Here is a 14,038-nt window from a genome sequence, read left to right on the forward strand (position 1 = left end):
TTTTTGAGATGGAAATTTCATTCTCCAGCAGGACTTGGCACCTGTCCACACTGCCAAAAGTACCAATACCTGGTTTAAAACAACAGTATTACTATGCTTGATTGCCCATCAAACTCGCCTGACCTTAACCCCATAGAGAATCTATGGAGTATTGTCAAGAGGAAGATGAGAGACACCAGACCCAACAATGCAGAAGAGCGGAAGTCTGCTATCAAAGCAACCTGCTATCAAAGCAACAAAGCAACCACGCCACATTGATGCAGTAATTGATGCAAAAGGAGCCCCGACCAAGTATTGAGTGCATTTACTGAACACACATTTCAGTAGGCCAACATTTCAGATTTTAAAAACATTTTTCAAGCTGGTGTTATAAAGTATTCTAATTTACTGAGATAATGACTTTTGTGTTTTCATTGGCTGTAAGTCATAATCATCAACATTAACAGAAAGAAACACTTGAAATAGATCACTCTGTAATGACTCTATATAATATGGGAGTTTCACTTTTTCTATTGAAGAACTGAAATAAATTAACTTTTTGATGATATTCTAATTTAGTGAGATGCACCTGTATATCCAAAGCATTATGTGCTCTGTTAAAAATACTCATCCTGGCTGACTGTCCTTTAATACTTTCCTTGCAGGTCGGACTCATATCAGGCATTGTCCTCATGCTGACTGGTATAACGATTCTTGCAGTTGGGTTTCTGGTGTCACCAAAAGTCGAAGCCTTTGGAGAAGATGATTTTGTCGTGGTGGATAGCCATGCTGTCCAATTCAATGGAGCCCTTGATATTTGTAAATTGGCAGGCGCAATCATGTTTTGCATTGGGGGAACTACATTAGCAGCATGTCTTTTAATGTCTGCTTTTGCTAAAAGTTACTCCAAAGAAGAGAGGTACCTTCAGCAGAAATTTAAAGAGAGAATAGCAGACCTTAAGGCTCATGTGCACCCTGTGACAAAGGCCCCGGCTCCCGGAGAATCAAAGATACCTGTCACTCTATCCAAGGTTCAAAATGTCCAACCTTCATCTGAAACCTGACATTTACCCACCATTGTACACGTAATTAAATTGAAAAGGTCAGCTTTTGTGAGTGTTACAATAAAGTCTTTTGCAGTACAGTCCAACTGTACATGGCTGAAATAAATGAATAGGCCAAATAATAGCAAAATGTGAAAAGATCCTGAATTTCTGTGTGTTATTGTTGGGAAGCTTCATTCAACACTGAATTCAACACTGCTTTCAGCATTCAGTGTGTCCCATCAATAGTCCCCAATGGTGACGGCAAAATATTGTTTGTGTTGCGCTGTTCCTTTCACACTTGCTCAAAAACCTTAAACTAGATTCCCCGGACCCTGGTCTAGCAGCCACACCAGTAGTCCATAGGTGCCGGATGGGAGCCCTGCGAATCGCCTCCTACTTCCTGGAATCCCCACATCTCTTCTGATTTGTAGACCCATCGTTATGTCATTGTCGCGGCATGACACTCACGTGACATCATGCCATGCCTACTAATCAGAAGAGCAGCCCGGGGGGGCAGCAGATAGGAGGTAGTTTGCAGGGGTCCTGTCCGGCGGCCACACACTACTGACCACGGTCCTGCAAATTGATTTACTCATTTCTAATAATAAGATAACATTGACAAATTCAGGTGTGCAAGAGAAGGGCCAGATCTTGTAGGATGAGATCATGATGTTGGATGGTGAAGTCATCTAATAATTACTGACAAAAGCTAAAGGGGCTTTTTGAGTTTTGTGTAAAGATTAAATAAAGGCTGGAGTCACATAGAGACTTTTTGGAGAGTGATTTTGAAGTCTCATGTAGCCTCAATGGAATAGTTCATCATTTCTGATCAAAGTTGTATTATATTACTTTTCCTAAATGTCTAATTGCAGCCAGTAATGAAAACATTTTTGCTACGGCTCATTCAGACGTTCGTTTTTCTTGTATGAGTGTTATGTAGCACTCGTACCTATGTTAGTCTATGGGGGTAGTTCACTTGTCTTATTCTTTCCTCGGACCCAGTGGTTCGCACAAAAGAACAGAGATTTATCCAGTATTGATCCAAAGCATCTGATCAAACTTGTCAATGCAAGTCTATGGGTCAGAGAAAAAATCAAGAGAGCACTAGGATGCCATCAGAGTGCTGTCCAATTTTCATGGATGCTTTGAGAAGCTTGAGAAACCTTTTTACTTATCCAAGAAATACTGATGAAACTCTGACCAAACTCTGATGGTAGAAAATGACACCCTGACCAAATTCGGAACGTTTTTGTTGTGCCAAAAAAATTACTGACATCTGAATCCTCAGATCCAGAGGTTCCTGTTCACATAGGATAGTTTGTTCTAATTGTATTCAGTATGGGCAATCCTCTGTGAGTTAAAGAGCATAGACTGAATACAATATAGCAAATCAGCTCAAAAAAAAGATGTATTCCACGCATGGATTTATCTCACAGAAACTTGTGTGCAGAGCATTCAGTTATAGCCCCCTCTCAGCGGGGGAAGGACTGTATTGGGTCTGCACTGCTGGAAACAAGAAACTTTCAGTCCATGATAGAAGACAGAGGTTTTGAAACTGAATTCTAAAACTTACTGAAATAGTATAAAGTATTAGTCTTCACTGAGCTATATTAATTATATTACTTATATTACATTGGAAAACCTCTTTATGAGACCTATCCCTTTGTTATTCTCGGTAGAAATCATTATTAATACAGAACAAACAGTATCAGTAATTCTGCATTAGACAATAGAGTTCAATATGATTAAAAAGGAAATTTCTTGCTCTTTATTTCTACTAATGGCAGTTAAAGCCTATTAACAGAAATAGCAATTAATGTATGATTGCTGGGGCCCCTCCAATCACTACAATTGGGGTCCCAAGTCCCTTGCACCACCTCACTGCTCTACTTTGCAGAAGTTTGATGGAGCAGTGGTTGACCATTCACTCCATTAGAAGTATATTCTGCTAATAAAAGCCTTGTCTATTATGGACAAAGGGATCTGTATAAGTATCAAACCCCCTAGTAAGGGCCTATGCAGATGAGCGTACAATAGTACTTGTGTTTTCTGATTTTTAATCTGCACACTGACCCATGTTATTCAATAGTGCTGTTCAGATCTGTGATTTTTTTTCTCGGTTTGACTATCCATGAGAAAAAAATTGCAGCATGCACTACTTTCTTCCGAGTCGATAAGTTATTCAATTCTATGGGTGCGTAAGAGAAAACGGATCCCACACAGAGCATCCGAGTACCATCTGATTTTTACAGATACAGTTCTGTTATAAGCCTAGGAAACTGTATTTGATCATGTACATTTTTTTATGTAGTCGTATGAAAACGGGTCACACATGGATGTTACACGGCCGTAAAAATCGGACACACGCTTGGCAAAAGGATGAAAGTTAAAAAAATCGTTAGAGTTTTCTGGATGAAACTTGGACCATTTCTCATACGGATGACATCCAAGTGCAGTCCGATTTCCGTGGAGTCACAGAATAGAGGAGATGGAGGAATTCTGTTCTCCATCTTCTCCTCACCTGTGCTACAGTTCTCTCATCCAGGAGAATTGGATCACACTAAGTTGTCACTCTGATCGAAATCTGATCAGAGTTTGTTCCGAGTGTCATTTACATAATTGATCCAATTCTCTTGCATAAGAGAATCTAATCATGTGTGACAGAGTCTTAAAGAAGAAAAAAATTGGTATACCTAATTCTCTAATAGACTGGGTCCAGACAGGTGTATCTCATGGACTGAATTCAGACTGCAATGGCCACATCCAAACTCACTGCCTCTCACATAGAGCACTAGTTTACTGATTTATTGATTTGCCTGTATAATAGAAGAATCAATTAGTCTGGTACTTTTTTAATTCATCAAAAAAAAATAATAATAATGTATTCCATTGGAAAATGTGCATATCGCTAGTGCTCTCTACTAATGGGTTATGTAGAGTACAATGATCCAGTGGGCACATTTTAATTGCCTGTCTTCTGTTTTTGTGCTTTTATGTTTTCTTTTTAGCCTATATCGTGTAGTATTTTTGTCATTCTGTCTTCTTTTACGGAATGGAGGGTGGTTTTATGATTCTGTCCTGATTGAACAGGGTAACTCAGTGGAACATGAACATCAGGAGGCAAATCAAACATAAATATGTACACCCATAATAAGAAATTTGTCAAATATTTTGATCAATTTATTTTCATATCCATTCTGCACACTTAATTCAGTAAGAATGGTGCACGGTAAAATTAGCTTCAGTTATACAGCTTTTGGATTAAGGGGTTATATCAGATTAGAAAAATAATCAGTTTTGTTTACCAAAATAGCACCATCCTTATCTATGGGTCGTGTTCGGTATTGGAAGATAGCCATCACTCAAATTAATGGTGATAAGCTGCAATAGCAGACACGGCCCGTGAAAAACAGTGGCCTTGCATCTAACGAAAACCAGACCAAGTCTTCTACTCTCAACCCTTTAAATTATACCGCTCGTTAAATATCATACGACATTAAACAATCATTGTTCTGTCAGATAATATCTAACAATCAAAGCAGTATTTTACATTATTTTTTAGATACATAAGACTGATATAGCCACAGAAGGAAAATGACTATAGGAAAACTCCAAAGATAGAGATGTTTGAGACTAGAAAACAAAGTTTTATTTTTTACAGAATTAACCGCGCTCTTGTATGGGCTGTGCCTGGTGTAGCAGTTCAATGCCAGGCGTAATCTGTGAAAAAGAGTGGCAGTGTTTTAAGAATAAGTATACTTTATATTCCTATATACACATGCTTTTTGAGTATATGCTGGACCCTGATAATGCTATACAAAATGTGGTCAGAATACAGCATATATGTCTAAGAATCTGTTGAAGGCAATGCCCAATACCAGGTAGACGTCCTTATTGTTTTTCAAATGTAAAATAAAAAAAAGTAGAGATATAGTTTCATTTTCATAACTGCCCCGATGGTCCAAATCCATTGTCTGTTGAGTGGTCTTGAAAGCAGAGGGTATTTTTTGTGTAAGTGATGATGCTCCATCACAGGTAGAGTCCCCCTCCCCTCTTTTTGTGTCATTGGCATGATGAAGGGAAATATCTGACTCTTCTTGTTGGCTATGCCAGCCCCTTCTCTAGATCTGAATTAGTTGTGACCAAGAAGGGGACTGTTGAATTAATGAACTAGAGAGAAAGTCAGCCCCCAGAGAATGTCACCAGAGAAGGGAAACACGAGAAGCACTCCATAGCATAAGACAGTCTAACCATAAAAATGGGTTATATGTATACATCACATTCACCCATTGTCGTGCAATGGCATGCACAATTCTAGGATGAAGATGAAAAATGGTAATCCATGGCTGCACGACTTGCAAGATCAGCTCCAAACGGAAATGACGAATGGCTAGTGTATATGAGAAAGGCAGGATGTGTATGGGCGCTGCCAAATAAAGTAAAAATGCGTGGACAAAATCGTTTTATTGCATAAAAACAACGCATTTTGGAACAGTTCTGGTAAAAATCGACGTGTTTCGGAATTGGTCTAGTTCCTTCTTCAGGACACAGAGCAGTTCCAAAATATGTTTTTTTTATGCAATAAAACTATTTTTTTCTACCCAGTATTACTTTGTCTGATGGTGGCCATACATATCCTGCCTTTCTTTGTGTGCACCATCCGTTCGTCATTATTCATGTCATCGAAACACTTGGAGGGGAAGAGAGCTCACCACCTGAATCAAAATGTCACAGCTTCCGCCGGACAAGCTCCACTCCTGAGACCACGATGCTGCCGGTGAAACTGGTCCTCGATGTAGTAATGAAAATGAAAGTATTTTAGTAGGTTTCTGTTATTTTTATTTTACATTTTAAAAAAAAATTAAGAACGTTTCATGGTTTTGTTGTCCCCTTTAAGTTGTAATTCCTATTTTTAATAGAGTGCCACTACAACACAAGTAAGATATTATTCCAGGTAGTGCTCGTTATTTCTTCTTACTCTATTATTGCCTTGTTATGGCCTAATGTAAATTAGGAATCACGTACAGTATTTAAATAAATGAAGCATTCTCAGGGACATTTATGAAAAGAACATATTATTATGAAGATATAATAAAACTCTTCTATTAGAGGCTCTTAGAGGGAAGAGTATTTTTACTAAATTTTCAATGCATGAACAGAGCAGCTTATTATGATTATGTAGATGAAATTATGCAATAATATATTAAATTTAGCTTACATCGCAGATGAGGAAATACTTCCCTAGCCCAATTCTGTTTTTATCCTCACATTCTTTTGTTATTTGCTGTGTATGTTAATTTTTCTGTAATAGTCGTGTACACCTATATTCTTTATCTGTGTTCCTGAATAATGAGCAGATGTTATACTCTTGACTGTGCAATGATCTGCAAAGATATTTGCAGCACTTTGCACTGTGGCTCCAGCATAGTACATGTCTGAGTGTTATAAATGAAGCATCAAATACAGCTAATGTCCTATTAATGTCTTTGCTTTGATTATTGCTTTCAATCCGCCTTGGAAGTGGTTCAATGTTGCTTAGTTTTTTTAAAAAAGTTGTTTTTATGAAATGATTAGGAGATTGTATGAGATTAAAAAAGTGAGCTTGTTCTTTTTCCACAGTTACATTCTTGTCCAAGGGTTGTGTCTGGTATTGCAGCTTAAATTGGTTGTCTACTACTCTGACAACTCTGTCTTAGGCTATGTGCCCATGATGCAGAAATGCTCAGGATTTTTTCCTGAGCGTTTCTGCATCTTAGACTCATCTCCGGTGACAGTGCCGTTCCACTGCTTTTGGCAGTCATTCTTCTGGGGATTGCATGACATTGTTATGTCATTCGATCCCTACGGCCAATCAGTGCTGATTCACTCTCCCTTTGGACAAATCAGAAATCAAGAAGAAGTGAGCGGCCAGCCACAACTCTCGCGTCTTCTTGTTCATCTGAAGGCGGAAAGATGAAGCCAGCACTGATTGGCCACAGAGATCACATGACATAATGTGAAGTGAGCCCTGGGAGAGCAAATGCCGACACTGCTGTAACGGCATTGACACCAGAGGTGAATATAAATGTTGTTATTTTACTGGGGGCAAACATGCTGATTGAGATGGGGTTATCCGAGAAGTGGACAAGCCCTTTTAAGGAAGTCTGACAGCTGATACATGCTGCCCAATTCATGTGCAGCATGCATCAGACACTGGCTGTATGATATTAGCCATATACATTTAACTGAGAAAAGCTGTGGCATTTCGGAGAAAACATCACAGAGAAAAGGCAGCCTTGCTTACCAACACCAGGTAACAATACAAATGCACTAATAAGATGCAGCAGACCCCATGATAAAGGCAGGAGTAGCAAAGATGCAAAATACTGATGAAACAACCCATTCACAAACCCGAAATAACCACTCACAAACCTACCATTCATGGACGGGGTGGTTGCCTAGTATTATAAAGGCACAAAGATAAGGCTTCTATAGGGCACCAGTCAAACAAATATGTGTGATGCACAGTGTTTGGCTATGAGCATATTGGTGAGGCCTATATTATTAGATCAGACTGACTTCCCCAGAAAGAAAACCATAGTTAAACAGGGAGAAAACTGTCAATCAAGAGCAGCTGGCGGAGAGAAGTCGCCGGGGACTCATCTATCTGATTAGTCTCAGTCCCCAGCGGAAATTAAGCTGTTTTTCTCTGAAATGCCACAGCATTTCAGAGTTAAGCATATATGGCTAAAAACATGCAGCCAGAGCCTGATACATGCTGCCTGTGGATCGGGCAGCATGTATCAGCTGTCAGGATTCCTTTTTAAACCAGTCAGGTAGTTAGAATGCCAGACAAGCAATGTTCCCTCTATGTTCCATTTTTATTTACACTATTTACTTATCACCATAAATAAAGTATTCACTAAATTAATATGACTACATAAATACCAAATGTATCCATGCTTATTGTGATTGTTTTGAACCTTACATTTAATAGTAAATCTATCAAACAAAAATCTCAGACATTTACTTTTCAGCATCTTTAATGTACTGGTATGTTGTTTTACATATATTTTTGTATGTACACAAATGTTATGCTTGTAAAGAAGACTATTGAAGTTTTTAGGCTGAGAAAATTCTCTCATATATAACAGTGCAGCCTGTGACTGACTGTTGATGTTTCTTGTTACATACCAGGGCTCCTGAGGTTGAGTCCCCGGTATTGACAAATGTCAAAAGTAGGCTAAACATTAAGTAAGTATGTAGAGACTCTGTGCTCGAAGAGACCCTCCTCCAGGAAATAAGATAGCAGTGCCCTGTGAAAGTCAGGACTGTGAATACAGAAGTCTCTCTCCTGTACAATTCAGAAACAAGCTTTAGATGCTTATACGCTATGGCTGCAGAGGGGAGACTTCAACCCCTTTATAAGTGCCATTGTCAGTGCTGGGTACTAGTTGGACTGAGCTCAGAAGCTGCATGCCCAATCAGCATAGAGGGAACGTTGCAGACAAAGCTCTTGGACAAAAGTGGTGCTTATAGTTTTCAGAAAATATCTTTATAATGCAAGAACTGCCATATTTTCTGGTTAAGTAAACAGCAGACAATCAGGCTAAATGCGTCAGTATTCTGTCCCAATTTGTCAAATAGCATGAACCATTTTGATACATTTTCTGCATTTCAAGACTAAAAATTAATACTGAAACTTATGTCCAATTGTAGCAGTCTTCTACCAACCACAGATGCCCCTCCATATCTTAGTTTTTAACTTAACATATCCCCAAGATGAGAGGCAAGAGATGACTAAGCAATGCAAAAACATGACTTTGCAATACTCTGTTACGAGATGTTTATGCTAAATGTTTCTACGTGTGGCCATCTAGTGGTTATGATGTGTATAGCAGCCTGTCAGGTTTTTTTTTAGCATGTTCCGATAATGTATTGAATTTTTTCTATGAGAACTTGGGAGTCCTTAAAGCGTAACCATCATTTTCATTTTTATTTCATATATCAATAGTACATGTGAAAATAAGCAATTTTGTATTATACCTTATGAGAGAAATCTTCTTTCTCTGCCAAAATTGATCAGTCATTATCAAAATTCTCCATTCGGAGGTAAAATCTGTATTCAGTAAAGACAGACTTTCCCATTACTGAGATAGGAGATGGAAGTTGTTAAAGATACAGTTCTATGTAGACGGGAGGGGGAGGAGCTAGAGGCAGAGCTCCTCCCTCCTATCTAGGCAGAATCTTATCAGTAGCAGCTGCCATCTCCTACCTCAGTAATGGGAAAATCTGTCTTCACTGAATACAGATTGTATCTCAGAATTGAAAATTTTGAAGACTGATAAATTGTGGCAGAGAAAGAAATAGATGTCTCTGATAAAATATATTACAAAGTTTCTTATTTTCAAATGTACTATTGATTGATGTAATACAAATCAAAAATGATGGTTACTCCTTAGCCAAAGTTGAGCAAAAGCTAATGGTGGACACATCTGTATTGTGGACAAAAAAATAATGGTTGGGCTGTCTTGCAATTTCAGTAACGCTATATGCTGCCGTTACTGTGCACAATGTTGCTGATAGTGCTACAAGAAAGCATTAGCAGCTTTTAGATCCATCTTCATACACTGTGTAGAAAGCATAGGTATCATGAGAACTTGAAAAAAAAACCATAAAAAAACCAAGCAAAACACTTGAACACATAAAGCTTTGTAGATCCTCATTCTAGGACTACAGAATGTCTACATCAATGTCAGAAACTTCTTCAGTCATCAAAACCTCCATTCATTTCTAAGCATTTCTGTAAAGTTAGGCTTTATTTCTACGTTCTTCATAAAATTCAAACAAGATGCATGATATGAGGCTTCATAATAAAATGTTAGATGAGGGCTTGGTTGCACAATGGTGGTAAATTAGCAGTCGTTATGGAGCTTCAGTGTTTCCCAAGGGGGAATAAACATTGAGGTCACAATGGAGTCCTAGCCTTCATGAGCTGGGGTAATTGGTGAACGTGCTATTTTGGGATTTTTTGACTCCATGGACTTTAAACTCATAAAATATTGAATTTAATAATGGTCTTATCTGCTCATTTAATTCACAAGAAGTATAAATCTGCATTTCTCACACACGTTGGGTACTGCTTATTACATCAGCTCTTCATTTGTCTTGTCACTCTTTGCAATTATGGAACTAGGCCACATCACAGCAGGAGCTGATCACATAATCCTTCAGGAGACACAAAATAATTTACATTTCGACAATATCAGTTGTAGGAGGAAGATATTTGGATTGTTAACATTAATAGTAAAGATAATTAATATCAAAGGAAAGCTTCATCTTAAAGTGAATTCTCTTGTTGTAAAATTGCCTCCCAGTCAAGTCTGTCTGAACAGTCACACGTTGTGTTTCCTATCATGTGAAGGGTGCAGTCTAGAATATATTTGCAATGTTTCGCTGTTGCGTTTCACATAAGTCATCCTTTTCAGTTTTTATTGTCTAGAAATAAAAGATCGCTGAGCAAAGAAAAATATGCATGTGTTTAATCATTTTCTATTTCTTAGAGTGTATCTATTCTTTCAATTTTTTTTCATGTTATACCTCATACATGTCCTGAAGATCAGTGCTAGTCCAGATCCTGTTAGGAGCATACAGTTCAGCAAGCAAAATAGCTCAGCTCCTGCATGATAGTGGGTACAGAGTGGTCTACAGGCTCAGTCGAAAGTCTCCAGGTCCATACACTCCTTTATGCACAAAGTGCCCCCCCCCACTAGGACCAATCCTGCTGGCAATTCTCCTGCTTCCTCTGACAGAGCAGAAGAGAGGACATTGCTCTGTCGATGGAGCTTTACTGTTGATGTCACGCAGATTGACAGCCAGCTCCCCACTACCTGTGAAAAGAAGGGCTGATTAATAAGACATCTGCAATGACGCCCTATCAACAAAGCAAACCAGAAGAGGAAGAGCTGTTATGCTGAAGAGAGGTGAAATGAAGCAGGTTGAACTACTGGCTGAGATTGTCCATGTGCAGAATGGGCAGCTAGTTAGCAACTACATGCCTTTTGGTTCTTCGCCTCATACACAAAAATAATAAAAGTCCTGGATAACGCCTCTAAGATTGAACCCCACTGATCACAAGAAGGAAGGAGCCATGGTACCTCTGTCATGTTGCTGGCACATTAAAGGGTTCATCCACTACTAGGACAACCCCTTCTTGAACTAAATGTTCGGCCCCGATAAAATATAAAAACCTATACTCACCTTCCGTGCCGGGTCCATTCCAGCGGTGTCGGCACTCATGGTCCCGGGCTGTGATGCGGTGGAATGACACGTGATGCCCGGTACCCAATCAGCGCTGGCATCACATTTCCACTATTGAAGTGTAAAAAAGATTAACCCAAAAAGGAATCTGGGATTTTCTTCCCCCTCTAAACTCTTCAGCGGGTGTAATATTCTTCCCCGGGCAACAGAGAATAACTAAAACAATTTTAAGACATGGCAACCCTGTTACTTATCAGCTAATAGCTCAAAATATATACAGTATAAATTTGATATTTATCAAATTAACTGCATATAATAATAAAATTTCTTCCCAAACATTTGTCTGTTGCCATATAATTTATATGAGAAGAGTGATATGATACAGATTCCAAAACATCTACAATATAGCATGTCTTAGTTTCCCTTCTGCACCAATGTGTTACAAACTGTGGGCTTTACAACAAAGGTGAGTTTTATTTCCAGAGCTACTCAATTTTTAAAGGGGTTGTCACATCTTCTACCTTTAGGAGCGCTCTTGGGGATGGTGCACTTTTGAAAATAGTCCAGACCAGGAACATGTGCAAACTGTGCACTCCCCCATGTTGCTAGCAGAGGCAGCTTTGCCTTTGCAGGATTGGAGAATTGCAGAGATACTTTAAACCCCTTTTAAAAGGTTCTCTTTGGAAGGAAACATCCATTTTTCTTTTCAGAAGCAGGTCCACCCATGGACCATCATTTGTCATACCCATTTACCTAAAAGTACTAGAATCACCTGAAAATTCCCTATCAAGGTAATAAACATTAACAAAATTCTCACAAATGGCACCATGCCTACTCCATTACAACACAAGTGAATGCAGCTTTGATGTGATCACATCCAGAACATAGGGTGTGAAGAAAAGATCAGCGGATGAATTAACTACAACCTGAGGCAGGCAAAACATACACCCTGAAGGTCAGTGGCTGATTAGCAATGCCACCTACAGCTCCTCTCAATAGCATGTGATGACATGGGCAGCTTGCTTACCATATGACTCATGCTTGGCTTGCTGTGATAGTTAAGGAATCTATGTATATCTATATATATATATATATATATCTGTAGTATAAAAGCGCAGTAAGGAATCCGACAATAAAATACATTGACATATGTAATTGACGCGCCCCTGGGCCTGTGTCGCGCTGCGTTGCGCACGCGGGAGCTTACCCGGAGCCGGATCTGTTTAGGGTTGTAGTCTCGTGGCGGTGACCCGGTCCGTGCCCAGGGAGTCAAACTGGACGGCAGTCTGTTAGCGGTAGAAAATGGTTGATGACTACGCCACCCGTTGAATGCAGCCAGGGGGCTGCTGCTGCAGGGCAGACCGCTGAGGCCGGTGGAAGGATGGTGCAGCGTGATAGTATAACCCCCAACGGGAGGGGTATGGCCTCAGGGCAGCCGACGTGGATGATGGGGGTAGCAGGAACCACTCAGAGACGGTATGGTAGCGTTCAGGGTCTTTACTGGTAACAACGATAGACCCTCCCGGAGTACTTGCTAGCGAACGGGGCCTGGTCAGTCCTTGAGCAGATGGGATCTCCCCTGGCCAGGCGTAGTTGTAGGCCTCCCAAGCTGACTGTACTCTTCTGGCTACCTTGCTAGAAGCTGATGTAAGTAGCCCACGTCCCTGAGTGTACCGTGTGGTGCTCACCCGTATGGCCGGTGACTCGGGGCCTTCTAATGGCTTCCGCTCCACGATGGCGGTGCTGGTCCCACGCGTGTGACCGGGCCTTCGGGCTTCTGGGCCAGGGGACCTGAAATCCCCTGCCTGACGGATTCTGCTGCTGGGTAGAAGTTAGTCCCCACAGCCTCGGACTCCGGGTCCGGTAAAGAATCTTCTTAGTCAGGGCGAGCTCTTTAGCTGCCAGCCCCTGACTCCTTGTGACTCTGCTGCTTCCTATGCTGCTCTTGTCTCTACTCTTCCTGGACTCACTAACCCTGCCTCAGCCCCGGGTTTATACAGGGGAAGTTCTTCCCCTCCCAAGGCTGGGCAGGAGGTGTGGCATGCACAGGATCCCTGACCAAAGGACCTCCCACCTGCTCTCAGACGTAATATCTCTATCACTGTGACAACCAGACCCCTGGGGTGTCACACTCCCCCCTAGTGAAATTTAGTACTCCGGGACTAAACACTTTTTAGAAAAATATAACAAGGTATATCAAAGAACAATAAAATACAATAAGGAAACACAATAAGATGGTCACGGATATCCGCAACCGGGTGCAGTCTTTGAAGAAAAGCAAAGGTGTCCATTTCACCAACACAGGGAGACGTAACCAGGTAGGGGTCTGTCCTACCCCGAGTCCTTAACAGTCTCTAGTCCATCCTGGGTTACGCTCCAACTATATACAAAGGATTCCCGGTAAATCCACCGAAGACTCCTAAAAACAACTAGAAACACAAAATTACACACAAGCAACAATAAACAGGTAAACATTGTAAAACAACTTAAACATTTAGATCCTCCAACGTGCGGGTAACTGGCCTCTAGTGGCCCTAGTGGACCTATGGAGCTGACTGTCTGGCCCTGAACTACAGGGTGTAGGAGCTGTCAAGGGTAAACTGGGCAGCTGTCTACCGGCTCTTTGTCTCACTAGGGGTACGGCAGGCTCACTATAAGCAGAGGGTGGATTCTCCTGTTCCGCTTGGGTGGAGTCTTCTGCCTCCTGGACCGGCTGCTCTTCCAGCTCTACCCGTTGCTCCGTAGGTTCTTGGGATGATGGTTGGAGGAAGGTG

At 40.6% G+C, this 14,038-nt stretch overlaps 1 protein-coding gene across 1 annotated transcript in view; it reads left to right on the forward strand.

The window, feature by feature from the left end:
* The window catches only part of NRSN1 (neurensin 1), a 29,193-nt gene extending 19,072 nt beyond the window's left edge, over positions 1-10,121 (forward strand). The window contains exon 3 of the mRNA XM_073678846.1: positions 645-10,121. Within this exon, the coding sequence (XP_073534947.1) occupies positions 645-1,043 (399 nt within the window). The 3' untranslated portion in view covers positions 1,044-10,121. The remainder of the gene's footprint in view (positions 1-644) is intronic.
* The last annotated feature ends 3,917 nt before the right edge of the window (positions 10,122-14,038 follow it).

Source organism: Phyllobates terribilis, unplaced genomic scaffold (genome assembly GCF_046119375.1).
Source record: "Phyllobates terribilis strain yellow unplaced genomic scaffold, ASM4611937v1 Scaffold_4__5_contigs__length_816908805, whole genome shotgun sequence".
Taxonomy (NCBI): Eukaryota; Metazoa; Chordata; class Amphibia; order Anura; family Dendrobatidae; genus Phyllobates; species Phyllobates terribilis.